Genomic DNA, 14,495 nt, shown 5'->3' with positions numbered 1-14,495 from the left:
TCGTTTAATCCATTGATTTTAATTAAATTTTAATTCCATATTAAAGAGATGTAATTTCAAGATACTAAAATAATTATAATTATGAAATATATTAAGAAATCAGAAATAGCAAATAATAAAATTATAAATTTTAAAAACCTGCTTTTATTATTGAGCTAAAATGTAAAAAATAATTTTTATCTAAAATTTTTTGTTCAGTGTGATATCGTAAAAACACGAGGTGACGAAAATATTTCTTCTGGAATTTAAGCCACAATTAATATAATAAGCAAGAAAATCTTGAGCATTTATTAAAAATAAAAATATATTATTAATGTATTTAAAACTACAATTCACCGAAAGTTTTTCTATGTGTGGCTCACGTTCTTATGATTTCGTTTTGAGTTGTACTTTTGATTAAAGGAATGATTTTTTTTCACCTCCTCCTTTTTATTCGTAGAAGAAAATTTAAGACAAATTGACTTATTGGGTCTTTTTTATATGTTTCTTTATATATTGGCAATGAAGTTTCCGTGGATTGAAATACTCACCGAATTCTTCCTACTCACTATGTAAAGTTTGATTAAATTTTAATTGAAATGAATACATACAGTTTGTTAATTTGTACCGTTAAAATAATGTATTTTCTCCTCCATTGTTTTTCTTCTTATATTTAGTGCTGGAATAATATCAGTGGTGTATTTTCTTCGCCATATACCTCTTTGACTCTCCTTTTGTTGGTGGTTTGGACAACTATGTCTTTTGGGTAAGCGTTCGAATTTTCAAATGCATTCACTTCAGTTCTTTAATAAATAATTTTATTAAACTGTGTCATTCGAAAACAAAATTAACACGTGGAAATATTATATTATTTTAAAAAGGAAAATAGGAACTTTTCGTAATCTAGTTATTGTGTTTGGTTTGTTACTTCACAAAATTCTTATTTATGTACTGTGAAATGTGTTTTTCAAATATTCAAAGAACTAAATACAATTTATTTGTCAGAAGTAATCAAGAAAATACCTTGTAAATGATTTTTCACTCTCTTTTGAGTCAGAGTTTGAAATTTTGCAGCTTGCAAACTTTATATTGTTATGCCCTTGCGATTTTAATATAGCCAGAACTTTGACATCAATTTAATTAAATTTTGATTTCGTAAAGTGGCACTGAATGGTAGTGAATTTTAGAGAAAAAATTAATTCAAAATTCCAAAATATTTATAAAATTGAATTATAAATTAAAAACTGAAAGATAGAAAATAGAAAATATTTAAAGTAAAATTATTCTATTTTTTCGTACACTAATAAAACCTGTTTTTGAAAATTGTTTTTATAAAATGTATTCTCTTCAAATGCAGGTTTTATGGAATATCAATCTGGCTTCACGAATACACGAAAGTCCTCGAAGACAACAGCTTCGTATCTCGGACTGTTAAACAAGCCAACTTAGTCTATGAGGATAAAGTCTTCAACTCGACCATCGAAAACATGCATTTCACAAATATAACTTTCACAAATGTTCGATTTGTCCAAATTCTCATTAATCACTGTACATTTTATAACTGTTCTTTCATCAACTGTACTTTCAGCAATATACGAACAAGCAGGACTTATTTCAGAAACTGCGAATTCCCCCAAACAGAATTCCTCGATACGGATTTGTATCCGTACAAGTTTCAGTCATGTTCACTTAATACTTCAAATTTCTTTAATATCAAAGGTAAGCCTTTATTTTTGGAATGAACTTTAAATGAAATAAAACATTTTCTTCTTGCCCTGCCTTTATGTATTGGATATGCATCTTTCACATTAAAAATTATAAATGTCGTAAGCGAAAAAAAAAAAAAAAACCGAACATAAGAATTGTCCCACAATCATTCTTCTCTTCGAGCCATTTATGAGAACAATAAAGTCTCAGTTATCCAGAATGAACAGGGATTGTAGATGTACAATAGACTAAAGCATCGGATAAATAGATAAGAAAGAAACGAAATCAAAATAGTTAGCTAAAAAAAAGTCTCAATAAACTGTGATTCGTGTATAGGTAATGTGGAGCTGCAGTAATTTCAGTGCATAAATTCAATCCCTAATTTACTTAATAATGCACATAATATTTAAACATTTCGTCAATACGGCACCTTTTTTCTTTTAGCTCTTTCATTTATAAGAACAAACACAGGGGAAAACAGCATACTTCTTTTTGTAGAGAGAGGGAAAAAACAGTTGTAGAGTTGCATTTTCACTCAATCCAGATTTTCTTCTGCTGCTCATGCGCAGATTTTTTTTTTTACCTACCGTTTAGTGGAAACAAGAAAGGAATTTATGTGACAGGCGCAGTTCTAGAAATTAAGTATTTTAAACAGGTATTTACTATGGGGAAAAAAATTTGTGGGCCCAAAATTTGAAAATAAATAAGAAAATTTTTAATAAATAAAAATTGGTTTATTTTTCTTGTAAATAAATAAGGAAATAATTTACCAACAAGTATATTTATTTTCATTTTATGCTTCGTTGTTTTTTTACAATTCACTTCAATTTTTTCACAGCTTAATTAAAAATTAATAAATTCTTGATTGAAATACCATTATTAAAAATTTACCAACCTAATCAAACTACAATAATTAACTTTATTATATAATTAGTAAACTATTCAAAAATTAAATTTCTACAGGAAAACATAACTTAATTATAAAAGATGATAAGGTGTTTCCCTTCGGGTTGATGCCTTATGATTTTTATAAAGTTCATGGTTTAATTCTGCTTCGAATAAAACTTATATTCGAAATTTTACTTTCGAAGTTTCACTAATTGAAATGTCATTTAAACTGCGAATAAATTATTCCTATTTGCTTCCTTTCATGTATTTATGTGCAAAATTTATCAGCCAGTGCTATATCTAACACATAGAGCACATACGTCGTACTTCATTTTCTTACTATCATTCGCCCACACTAACTTGAGAGAGTAACAAATTTCTTTCATAACAAGGCGAATTCAATATGAAAAATATTTATATAAATGATAACTTTAAAAATATTTTATTTATTTTTAGGTGGATGCGATATAGACTTCGACGTCAATTTTAAACTTTCCGAACTGTTCTATGAGAACTTGTTTGCTCAACTTGCCATCTTACCTGGAACGCTGATATCATCTTTCATACTTGATAGAATTGGTAGAATCAAAACTTTAGGTAAGATGATGCTTGAATTTCTTAATAAAAATAATAAATAATTCTAAAATTTATTATAATTTCAATGATAATAACAGATAACAAATGACCATTTTAAATCTATATTTATAAAACTGTGTGAGCTTTAGATTAATCAACGTGAATAGTAGTCATCTAGGTAGATGGAAATGGAATTGAATTGCAATTCCAACTAGGAAATCTGTTTTCCTGATTGTTGAGAAATCGAATTGATTAAAGAAATTGACATTTTTTAACCAACATTAACTGTTGATATCATTTCTCTCTCTCACGTTCTCTTAGTTTTACATCTTCTTTTTTAAATGCAGGATGCATTTTCATTAATTAACTGTTTCTTTATGGCTTGCATTTTATCTAAATTAAATTCTTTTTTATCATTGCTACGTTCTGGTAAAATTAATTTAAATTTTGGTGAGGAAATCTGTCAAAGGATAAATTATCTGTCTATGAGTGAATACATTAAGAAGATAACAAAAAATCAGAATTAGGTATGCCAATGAAATTGGCATATGGTTTTTATACCGAAATTTATATGTACATCAGTCAAATTTTAGAGCAAATTCATCAACAGAAAGAAGGTCAAAATGTACATTTGATTCTTTTCAACACGCAAGACTCTTCGCAAAATGCATCATGTTGCTTAAATATGTAAGAAAGTCGAATTGAAAATGCTCTCAATTTAAAAAAAAAGAAAAAAAAAAAAAAAAAAAAGAGCAGTTTAAGTAAGGTTTTAAAATCCTAAGAAATGGCATTCTCGATTTTCTGAGTTAAAGCAGACTAAATTCAGGAAAAAGATTAAGCTAAACACTATCCTAAACTTCATCCTATTAAAAAACGAATAAAGTTTATCCTGTTAAAAAGTTAGTCATCCTGTTATAAAAGTTAAAGTAAACATTATACAACAAATCGGGATTAACACAGAGGACGGTCTCAAGTGGATCCAAAAAACACTGAAGCATGCTTATTATTTTTTCTTTACTAAAACAACGAAAAAAAGCGTTTTATGAGGGAACATTAAATGTTTTAGTATTAAAATGTTCATCTAAAATTTAGAGAAGACAAAGTAGAGTACTTAAAATATTGCTTTATTATCAGTGGAGTTTTTAGGCAATTTGCAGCCCTAAGTAGCATCAATTTAATAAACTGGTCATTTTAGTTTCAAGTTGATTAATTTTTAACTTAGTCATTATGTTAGTGATTCATTTTTGTAACTATGTGAGATTATATTTTTTTATTGAGTCTCATTACTGTGCAGCTTGCTATTTTGTGAGCAATATTATTGAAGCAAACTCTCGGCTTTTTTCTAAATAATGTAATAACTAAGTGAACGTATTGAAAAATACAGGAATTCTACCAATAATATCTGATCAAATGTTAATATTATACTAATATTTTATAATTAATTAAATTTGGAATTTTTACAAATTTGGTTATTTGGCCACGAAAATAATAACGTGTTTAATCGAATTGCTAGCGTCGCTTCTCAGTCCAGCGTACCAAAGCAGCTGCTTAGTTTGAAACCCGTCACTAACTATAGTTAAATCCGAATCATTCAATCAAAGAAAAATTCTAAATCAGTTTGCAAGCGAATAGTGATATCATCTATAAGAAAAATGTTTGATCGTAAACATGAAGCCATCGCAGAAAGACCTCTTCAGCTTATCATATCATTTTGCTTACAAATAAAAAAAGTGAGTTCGAATACAGTTTTTTTATGTTTGTAGCATACTTATATTGTCTATCGATATTTCTAACGACGAAAATCCGAACTTCATGCAATAAAGTTTTTTTTTTTTTCGTTTGACGTTTTTCTCAAATGCAAGGAATTGATATGTCCTTTCATCTCATTTGCACGCAAAAATGGATTCATTTAGGTTCCATTTGGGATAATCTTAACTCGAAAAATCGTTTTACTTTTATTATTTTTATAGAGTTTCATTATAACGATTATCATTAAGCCGTAAAGCAGAACTTCTACTGAGAATTGTTATGGCAATATCTTATTACAGGTAAATTATTTTGTATTATATATTCAGACATATAATAATGTCTGAATATGAAACTTGTTAAGAAAAAGTAACTCTCTGTATTTTAATCCTTATATATTTTTTTATTTCAGGAATTTCTTTGACGCTTACTGGTATAAGCGTAGGATTCTTATGGTTTGCCGAAACAAAAGAAAGGATAATAGCGTTCGAAGCCACTTTTTCATTTCTATCGGTGTTTGGTTGGAATGCGCTTGATATTATGTCGACTGAAGCGTATCCAGCAAATATAAGGTAGTGATATTTTCTTAAATATTTGATTAAAACATTCAATTTTATTCAAACACTTGTCTGTAACTTGGAAAAAAAATTTTAAAGTATACTGATGAAAGAAAAAATTAATATATTTATTTGAATAATTTTCTTTTTTTATTGCTGATTAAAAATAATTTTGATAGTATATTAGACTCCATTTTCCGTTTTTGTTATATTTTTTAATTTTCATCATTTCTTATCCCAAAAGAATAATTTATAATATCTTTTATTTAAACTTTTGTGTATTCTTAAAACCACATTTGTTCATTATTTTCTTCTCTTTTACCATTACTCTAACTCAAATGCTTAGAGCTAGAAAGACTTTAATGTGAATTATTTCCAATATATATCTTTTTTCAATTTCTCAATCTCTGACCTATATAATGAATGGATCCTTTCCTTAAATTATTTAAAGAAACATACTTTCAACATTAACGTATCTTTCAATTTCTTTTTTCCCCCTTTATCTATTTCTCAACCAGAATTTTGCAGTTAGTTTTATAAATGAATAAGTATATTATGAATAAATTTGATAAACGACGCTTTAAAGAACATACTTTATAATTAAACTAAAAAGTCGATTTTTTTAAAGCCTTTTTCTTTTTTTCTCAAATTTAGCCGCAGATAACACAGCTCGTATGTGGTATCGAATTCTAATTAAATTATCAATTAATAAGTGATTATGAAAAAAATTATTGTAATGTATTGTTATAAATAATACCCAATAGAATATTTCAAACTCTAGCATGTAGAAAGTGAATGAAAAATTGATTACAAAATTCCAAATTAACAAATACGAAACAAATTAAGTTAAATCAAAATATTTAAAAATTGTAAGATAATTTCATGTGACAACATTTCAACAAATTGAGTTAACCAGCAATGATGCTAACCGAAAGTGAAGAGCAATGCTGATAAGTTGAAAAACTTTTTGTTATTTAGTTTTCTCTAGGTTCTATCATGAAATAATTCGTACTGTTGCTGAATTACAAAATTCTGTCATTTTGACTGTCATAAAATAATAAGTGTAATAATTTATTATTCTATTATTTCGATTGAAATGATGTTTATTTAAATCAATACTCAGCTACTGCTGTCAGCATGTTTCTTAGCCATCAATTAGAAACAACTTTGAAGAAATATTGATATAACATTTTTCTGGATCTAGTATCGCAATTGTTCCATCGCAGAAGTGTCGTTTTATTGGTAACTCCTAACTATATTAAACTCCTCGAAAAAATAGCAGTGCAAAGCATTTTTATAAGAAATATTAAACCTTATTTCTACAGAATATATATGTCTGAATGTGATAATATATATCGGGATATAACATGATATATATGTCAAGAAAAGCTTTAAAAATAAATTGTAAGTTATGCTATAGATCAGCTCTAGTTTAATTATTAAAAAAATATCCTACTTCATTTTAATCCTTTCTGTTCAAACGGCAGCATTCAATTTTCATTCGTTTTCAAATTACTAATATTGTTTTTTGAATTATTAAGTATTTTTAAATCACCTGTTCATAAACTTCAGATATCTAGATTTTTTTTAAAAAAATTTAATGGCTAACACATCTTTATTCCTTTTATTTCAGAGCAACAAGTTATGGCATATTTGCAGCTTTGAGTCGCTTAGCAGCTATTCTGAGCAACATAACATTCGGAAGTGCTGTTGAAGTTTCGAAACTAATTCCTATTGTTATATCCAGCGCTGTTCTATTAGCAGGAGCCGTCTGTGTAACACGACTTCCAGAAACGAAAGATTATCTTGTATAATGCACAACATATATGAATATGCCTTAAATCAAAAATCAAAGATGCCAGAAAATTCCACGTGAAAGTTTAGTCCATTTGTTTTGATGGAGCAGAATATCAGTTTCAGTTTTATTTCGTCGACTCATTGAGACATCGTAGACATTGTTGTATAAAGATATCTGGTGATGATTGACATTATCTGCAAGACTGCTAAAAATATCATAAATCGCTAATCGATTTTTCAAGAAATGTCTCCTTTTTGATAGTACTGTTATGTTGTTAATACTTACGAATTTAATGGTGGTAGGGTGTAAATACTTAGGGTGTTAACGGTGTTAATGTGTGCTATACTGACGAACTCGAGGTTAAGTAGTTTTTTAAAAAGTGGAAAATGAAAGTCTGTGATGTTGGTAAAGCTTGGATTGTTGGACGAAGAAAGAAACGTGGCTAGACTCGAAACTCGAACTTCTGGGATGGAGATACTTCTTTAAATATCTTCTCATCTAGAATATAATCATAAATGTATTATATTCCTTGATATTAGTTCCTTTGACATAAGTTAAAGTATTATAATGTATTAAAATATGATGCGTTATTAATTTATTTATTATTGATAATAAGTAATACTGATTAATTTAATATAATAAATATTTCGGAAATGCTACCTCAGAAAAGCGCAAATGAATCGAAACATATAAAAGTAACTAAAATCCTAAAGCGTTCCATGGATGAACTATAGACTTGAGGAAATTTATTTAACAAAGCGATATTCTTTGCATATTTTTTGATATGACATTGTGTTTTACTTGATGTAAAATTGAGACTATGAAATTTTAAATAATATCTGTAGGAAATAAGAATAGGGAGTCTGCAAATGACATTATATAGCTCATTGCATACGAAAATAAACAACGATGCCATTTTTTTTTCTGCTTGTGCTTTATGACATAAAACATTTGATTAACAATAAAGAGGCCTTAAGTGTCCTCTTATCCTTATGGTGTAATCAGGGAAAATGCTAGCCATCTTATAAACGAAAATACATTTCACTTATTTTTCACTTAATCCTTTTAAGATGAGTTTGATAGACTACATAATAGCAAATGTCTTTTTAAATTCGAAAAACTTAAAGATGTTTAGCACTGATGACAAATCACAACCCACAACGACCTACCTACCCATAAGGGTGTAAGACACAGGAAGTCGCCTGGGAGAAAGATTGATATTTTTACAGCTCTTTCTGAAGAATTCACATAAATAAAAGAGAAAAACAGTTCCAAATTTTTTTTCTCCCTCTACAGCATGTTTTAATCGATATTTTGTTTCTATGATTCATATAAAACATGTAGAACGGTAAATATTTTTAGCAAACGAGTAATCTTTTTGTAACTTTCAAATTAACAAAATTAATAAATTTATCCAAAATGTTACAGAAAATTCTACCTAAATGAATAGAAAATATGATTTAAAACATACTTGTAGTTATTTATGTATAAAATATTTCACGAAATTTGTCTCTAGGAAAAAAAATTAGTAAAAACCAGATGACTTGAATTTTATATATGCATATAATTCAAATTTATAGTTACTTTCTAAAGTCCTGTAAATTAAATTGCTAATGTTTTTTTATAGTGAAATAGCTAATAAATACAAATATTATTCAATTAAAATTATTCGCAGTAGTTGTATAAGTTCAAGCTGGTAAATATTGAATCGCCAATACTTTGATTCGTGGTAAATATTTCAGCAATATATTGATATGTTTTCAGGATACTGAACCAATTTCAAATTTTGCTACTTATGAAGACAATCAAAGTCAATAATTTCATGTAAGAATACTTATAGATGCGGTTTTAAATCATTTGTTGAATCTTATTTTTTAGATTTATATATGTCCATGATTATTATTTAGACATCAGCAATTTATTTCTTGTGAACTTTATGTAGATTTATATATGTCTTTGTTATTATTTATATGAAACATATAAAGTATTAAACGCACATAGGTAATGGGGCATTATATAGACATCAACAATTTATTTCTTGTGAACTTTATCGTTTATCTTTTGTAATTTAAGTAAGAAATTTGTGTTGGCTATTTTTATTTGTGATATTTTAATAATTATATGTTGAAACGACTATTTTGACGGTATACACTGTTCGTAAAATATCATGTTAACGTCCAAGTTAATTGTTTTACCGGCCATTTTTCAAATGTTGTTAGTGTCGTAATATGTGTCTGTTATATCTCTTGCTTTAGCGCATCAAATAAAAGATAGTTTTTGACTGAGTTTTCAAATGCTTCTTTCATACTTTTTTCCTCTCTGTCTTGACATCTTTAAATTAATCAAATATGCACATCATCAAATTAAACAAGTCCATTGATTACTTGTTGGATCATAGTGTAATAAAAGAAATTTTTTAAAATTCGCTTTTATCAGTATCTAAAAAAATATCAGAATTTTTTATTTTAATTATCTCTTTTATGTTTTAGTGTTTCATTTATAATCCATTATTATAAACATTATGGAATCTTGAAATCAATCTTCAACAAATTCACTCTAGATGGCTTCACTTATATGAAATCAAAATTTAATTAAAATTAATCAATTAAAAGATAATTTAGTTCTGAAAATATAAAATATTATATTAAAATAAGTCCATTGATTACTTATTGGATCATAGTGTAATAAAAGCAATTTTTTAAAATGCGCGTCTATCAGTATCTAAAAAAAATATCAGAATTTTTTATTTTAATTATCTCTTTTATGTTTTAGTGTTTCATTTATAATTCATTATTATAAACATTATGGAATCTTGAAATGAATCTTTCACAAATTCACTCTAGATGGCGTCACTCATATGAAATTAAAATTAATCAATTAACCGATAATTTAGTTCCGAAAATATAAAAAAAATTATATTAAAATTAAGAACACTGAAATACAAAGAATTTCAGAATTTTTATATATGTCAGGATAAAAAATACGGAAGAAATTGTAAAGAAAATACCCCTAACCTATGCAAAGCAATTTCTATTTGGGTTTACTTTCTGTAAGAGCTTACAAAGCAAATGCATTCACAATAGTATAAAATTTTTCATATATTTTTTAAAGGATGAAGTAAATGGGAGCACCATAAAATTTTAAATAAAAATGCTAGCTGTGATATCTTAGTAATATGATTTTTAAACCTGCTTGAAACAAGTCAGCTTCTCGAACTATCACGAATAGTATAAATTTAATAATGACAGTTTTTAAAAATATATTGAATCTTTAATTTATAATTCATTTTTTATAAATATTATGGAACACTAAAATAATTTTTTTCAGAAATTCGGTAATAAGTAGCACCATTAGTGCTGAATCAAAATTAAGGCAACAGGTTAAGTTTAATATAAGAGTACAAAAAAAAAAAGCAGACAATTGCAAAAAATCATTGCTTAAATTTTACGTAGTATATTTTGAATTACCGAATGAATTTCATCAAAATGAATTCATATTTCTGTGTATTTTGTAATATAATTTGACTCTTGGAATGTTTGATTTTCATTTAAATATCACAAATTGCTACACTGTTTTGTTTTCTGAAAATTGTAGTTATAGATTCATTTGTGATAATGATATGAGGCTTTTGGCCCCCAATAAAATCATACTGAACGATAAAAAAAAATAATTTTTTTAAACTTTTTATCCATCTTGCTAATAAGCAGAAACTCACTGCTTCCCAAACATATTACCTTGAAAAGATCCATAGCGAAACGAAGCAGAAAGGAAAAATATATATTCAATTCCTTTTGTATGCCATATTCGCATTAATAAAATACTGTCTTTACCAGACCTACCCAGCAAATTTTTGATTCATAATACTTAATAAAGCATTTTTATTTTTTACAACGTCTGCAAATATGTCAAAACTCACAAAACTATGTTATCATATACATTTATGCTATGTTAAAATTAAGAAGAAGAATGTAATTTTACAAATAATAAATCAATGATTTATTTTTAAAAATTCGTCAATGTCAAAATCAATATTATAAAAAGAAAACATGGCTAACATAGAAATCTTAAATGGAAATTATCTAAAATTATAACACAAATGCTTCATCTTGACTTAATGCATTACAAATTCGATATAATTTATTGGTTAAAGTTGTCCCTTTAGAGATGATGAATTTTTCTTCGAAAGATTTGGATTTACAAAGTTCTAAACTGTTGATTCTTTAATATTTGAAGCATGATCGATAACGTATTAAAGCTCCTATATTTCTTAAATTAAAAAAGAATTCTTACTTTTGTTGTTTTGCAGATGTCTATAGTACTGAAATTTTTGCTCTGTAGTCAGTATTTTGATAAATGAAAAATATTATCACCTAAATTATAGTTGTAAAATTCAACTGACTGCGACTAAAAAAGACCTGAACAGAGAACAAAAATAAATTTGTAACCAAAAGTTATATAAAATCATGGTTATTTTTCAATATAATAACGATAAAGATTCAGGCATTTGTTATATCGACGGATAAGGTTTCTGATTCCCTCTTCGAAATGAATAATTGAAACAATTTCGCCAATTTTCGTTCCAATTAATTTCATTATTTTCAAGCATGGAGAACCAATCAGAATGTTCTGTCATTATTATGCAGTCTTAATTTAAAATAGTATTTTCTTTTGTTTCAATAATATGTATTTCATATAATTTCGTCGCCATGACCGAATTAATGTCATCAATATGGTCACCGAAGATGGATAGTATTAATAAGAATAATTTAGTCACATCAGTCAACTATGATGAGCTACATTTTATTACGACAAAAGTATAACAAAAGCACAGGTATAATAATAAATTAAACTATAATGATTAGGTATTCTGATTGCGTAGCTGTATTTCAGAGTGGAGAAACTGTCATGTTGGCGACAAAAATTTGGCAGCATCATTCCAGTTCTTCAGGCTGGAGTTTGTGTCAAAGTATAATTTTACAAAATCTCTTGAAATGGAGAGGAAGGGAATAGACGAAACACTGAAGACGTATCGAGAGAGTCATGGGCATTCATATGAAACAAAACTTTTGAAAATTGTTCAACAATTGGGGTTTGCGACTTGTAAATTTTCATATAGAAAATATACAGTGAAATTTTAATTTTTGTCTTTCTCTCGAAAGTGGGGTGGGTGGTAAAAAGCAGTCAACCTTCGATGACATATATAAAAGTCATGAACTTTTTATATATAAAAAAACTTTTAAATTCTGTTCAGTGGATGGGGCTGGGCGACTAGTTTAAATACTATATCATACATTCGGCATTGCTTGGAATTAAAATTCATTCGTGTATAATATTTTTAGCGTAGAAACTATTCTTGAATAATAACAATATAGAAAACCCTTTTCCTAGTCATATGTGTTTAAATAAAAGTGATATTAAAAAAAGGAGGATAGAGTAGTTCAGGGTTTTAACATTGTGCAGCAAAGGAGTACCTAAAAATTTCCTTATTTCAAAATCATCTCCATTAAGTTTTCTAAAGAATTAAGAAGATGAAATTCTAATTTAAAGAAAAATTGAACAAAAATTAAAGTGATATCGTTGAAAAGGTAAAATTTTTAATTGGAAGACCGTGCAGATTTTTTCGGAATAATTTCCTTCAAAGTTTCTCTGGAAAAAAAAAAGAAAAAAAAAAAAAAAAAAAAAAGAAGAAAAAAAAGAGAAATATTGTTTCATTTCTCCTGAAACCGTTGCTGCCGTCGAACATCTGTTTCATTTGTTCCCATGAACTTTTCTTTTCTTGCGTTTGTTTGAGCGATTGACTTAAGTATGCTTTTAAGCATTGTGTTAAACTTCTTCTTGCAAACAAACGAAAATATGCACGGATTAAATAAAAAAAAAATTTATATTAAAATATTTCTATTAAAATAAAACAGAAATTTAAAAAAAAATAGTAGTAAAATATTTCAAAACATTAATTTTTATGCAATTAAATTTTTGAAAATTAGTAAAATCTAAAAGAATTTTTGTGCAGAAATTAAATTAATATAATTGAAATGATAAATTTTTGAATTTTAAGACGATTTAAAAATATTTCTTCTGGGATTATTTACCTGAACCTTATTTCTCTGGGATTATTTACCGGGGAAAAAAAGCGAATTGTTGGTTGATTTTTAATTAACTGAATATTTAATCAATTTTCGATCTTCAAAAAGTTGGCAGTATTCTTTCTCTTGTCTGAAAATAATAAGTATGACCGAGTTTGAATTCGACCGAGACGTTTAGAAAGAGGTGTGGTATAAACATACATACATATATAGCCCCATTGACTTTTTATTTAAATTAAGATGTAGATTATTACATTTAAATCTCCTTTCCTTAACTAACATTTTTGTTTACATCTTTACATTTTAATGTTTCCAAGCGGGGCAAGATGATATGTTGACAACCTCGTCATCTTACCACAAGTGCTTCATATTGTTACAAAAAATTTTCTACTGCAAATACCGCCAATAAATCGTAATGACGCAGCACATTTAATTGCTATAGTTCAGCAGCTTTCTTGCTGTCTAATCCTCCAGTTTCTCTACTTGTCGGAGACTCCGACTATCACACACGCACGACTTCTCTGACGATCCACACAACTGCTTTGCAGCTTCAGAGTGTCCGTCTTTTATAGTTCCGGGAGGCGGGGCTAGAATCTTCTGACCAATCAGGGTGTCTCTGGATGTATCTCCGTTCCTACTGGATGGATCGTGAAACTTCTCGAACTTTCCAGTATGAACCATTTTGTCTCCAAATTCGTCGCCAAGTCGCCAAATGACCGCCAAGCTCTCAGGTCATTGATGCACAGGACAGATCTTACAAAGGGTTTTAAAGGTTTTCCCAGGATGACACTATTCGTACCGGGTAGCAAAATTACAGATTTGTAACAATATTGTTTTCTTTTTATTTTTCGTTTATATGATTTTTTTTTATTTATTTTGTGCAGCTTTCTTCATAAACGGAATTTATAAACTGTTTCAAACTATACAATAAGTCTATTGGCTGTAGATAATATTTTCAGTCTTTCTTTTGGAAGATATGCTACTTCCAAAAGAAAGATATAAGGCACAATTAGAACATTTAAAGCAATAAAAGCTAGAGGCTCGCGATGGAAAAAAAGCAATTTTTAGTAAGAAAAGGAAATTTGTTTCCTGACATTCATGATATCAATAGAAACCTCCTAAGAACGCACAGTGCTATGAGATCTGTTTTGAATCTCCATA

General features: G+C 27.6%; 1 protein-coding gene across 2 annotated transcripts in view; it reads left to right on the top strand.

Moving 5' to 3' along the window:
* The window catches only part of LOC129961107 (synaptic vesicle glycoprotein 2C-like), a 98,695-nt gene extending 89,159 nt beyond the window's left edge, over positions 1-9,536 (top strand). For both annotated transcript variants that reach the window (XM_056074937.1, XM_056074938.1), the window contains exons 9-13: positions 657-745; positions 1,337-1,698; positions 3,031-3,171; positions 5,309-5,468; positions 7,087-9,536. In XM_056074937.1, the coding sequence (XP_055930912.1) occupies positions 657-745; positions 1,337-1,698; positions 3,031-3,171; positions 5,309-5,468; positions 7,087-7,267 (933 nt within the window). In that variant the 3' untranslated portion in view covers positions 7,268-9,536. The remainder of the gene's footprint in view (positions 1-656; positions 746-1,336; positions 1,699-3,030; positions 3,172-5,308; positions 5,469-7,086) is intronic.
* The last annotated feature ends 4,959 nt before the right edge of the window (positions 9,537-14,495 follow it).

Source organism: Argiope bruennichi, chromosome X2 (genome assembly GCF_947563725.1).
Source record: "Argiope bruennichi chromosome X2, qqArgBrue1.1, whole genome shotgun sequence".
In the NCBI taxonomy this organism is placed as follows: domain Eukaryota; kingdom Metazoa; phylum Arthropoda; class Arachnida; order Araneae; family Araneidae; genus Argiope; species Argiope bruennichi.
Note: the sequence above shows the minus strand (reverse complement) of the source record. Positions and strands in the feature narration are given on the sequence as shown.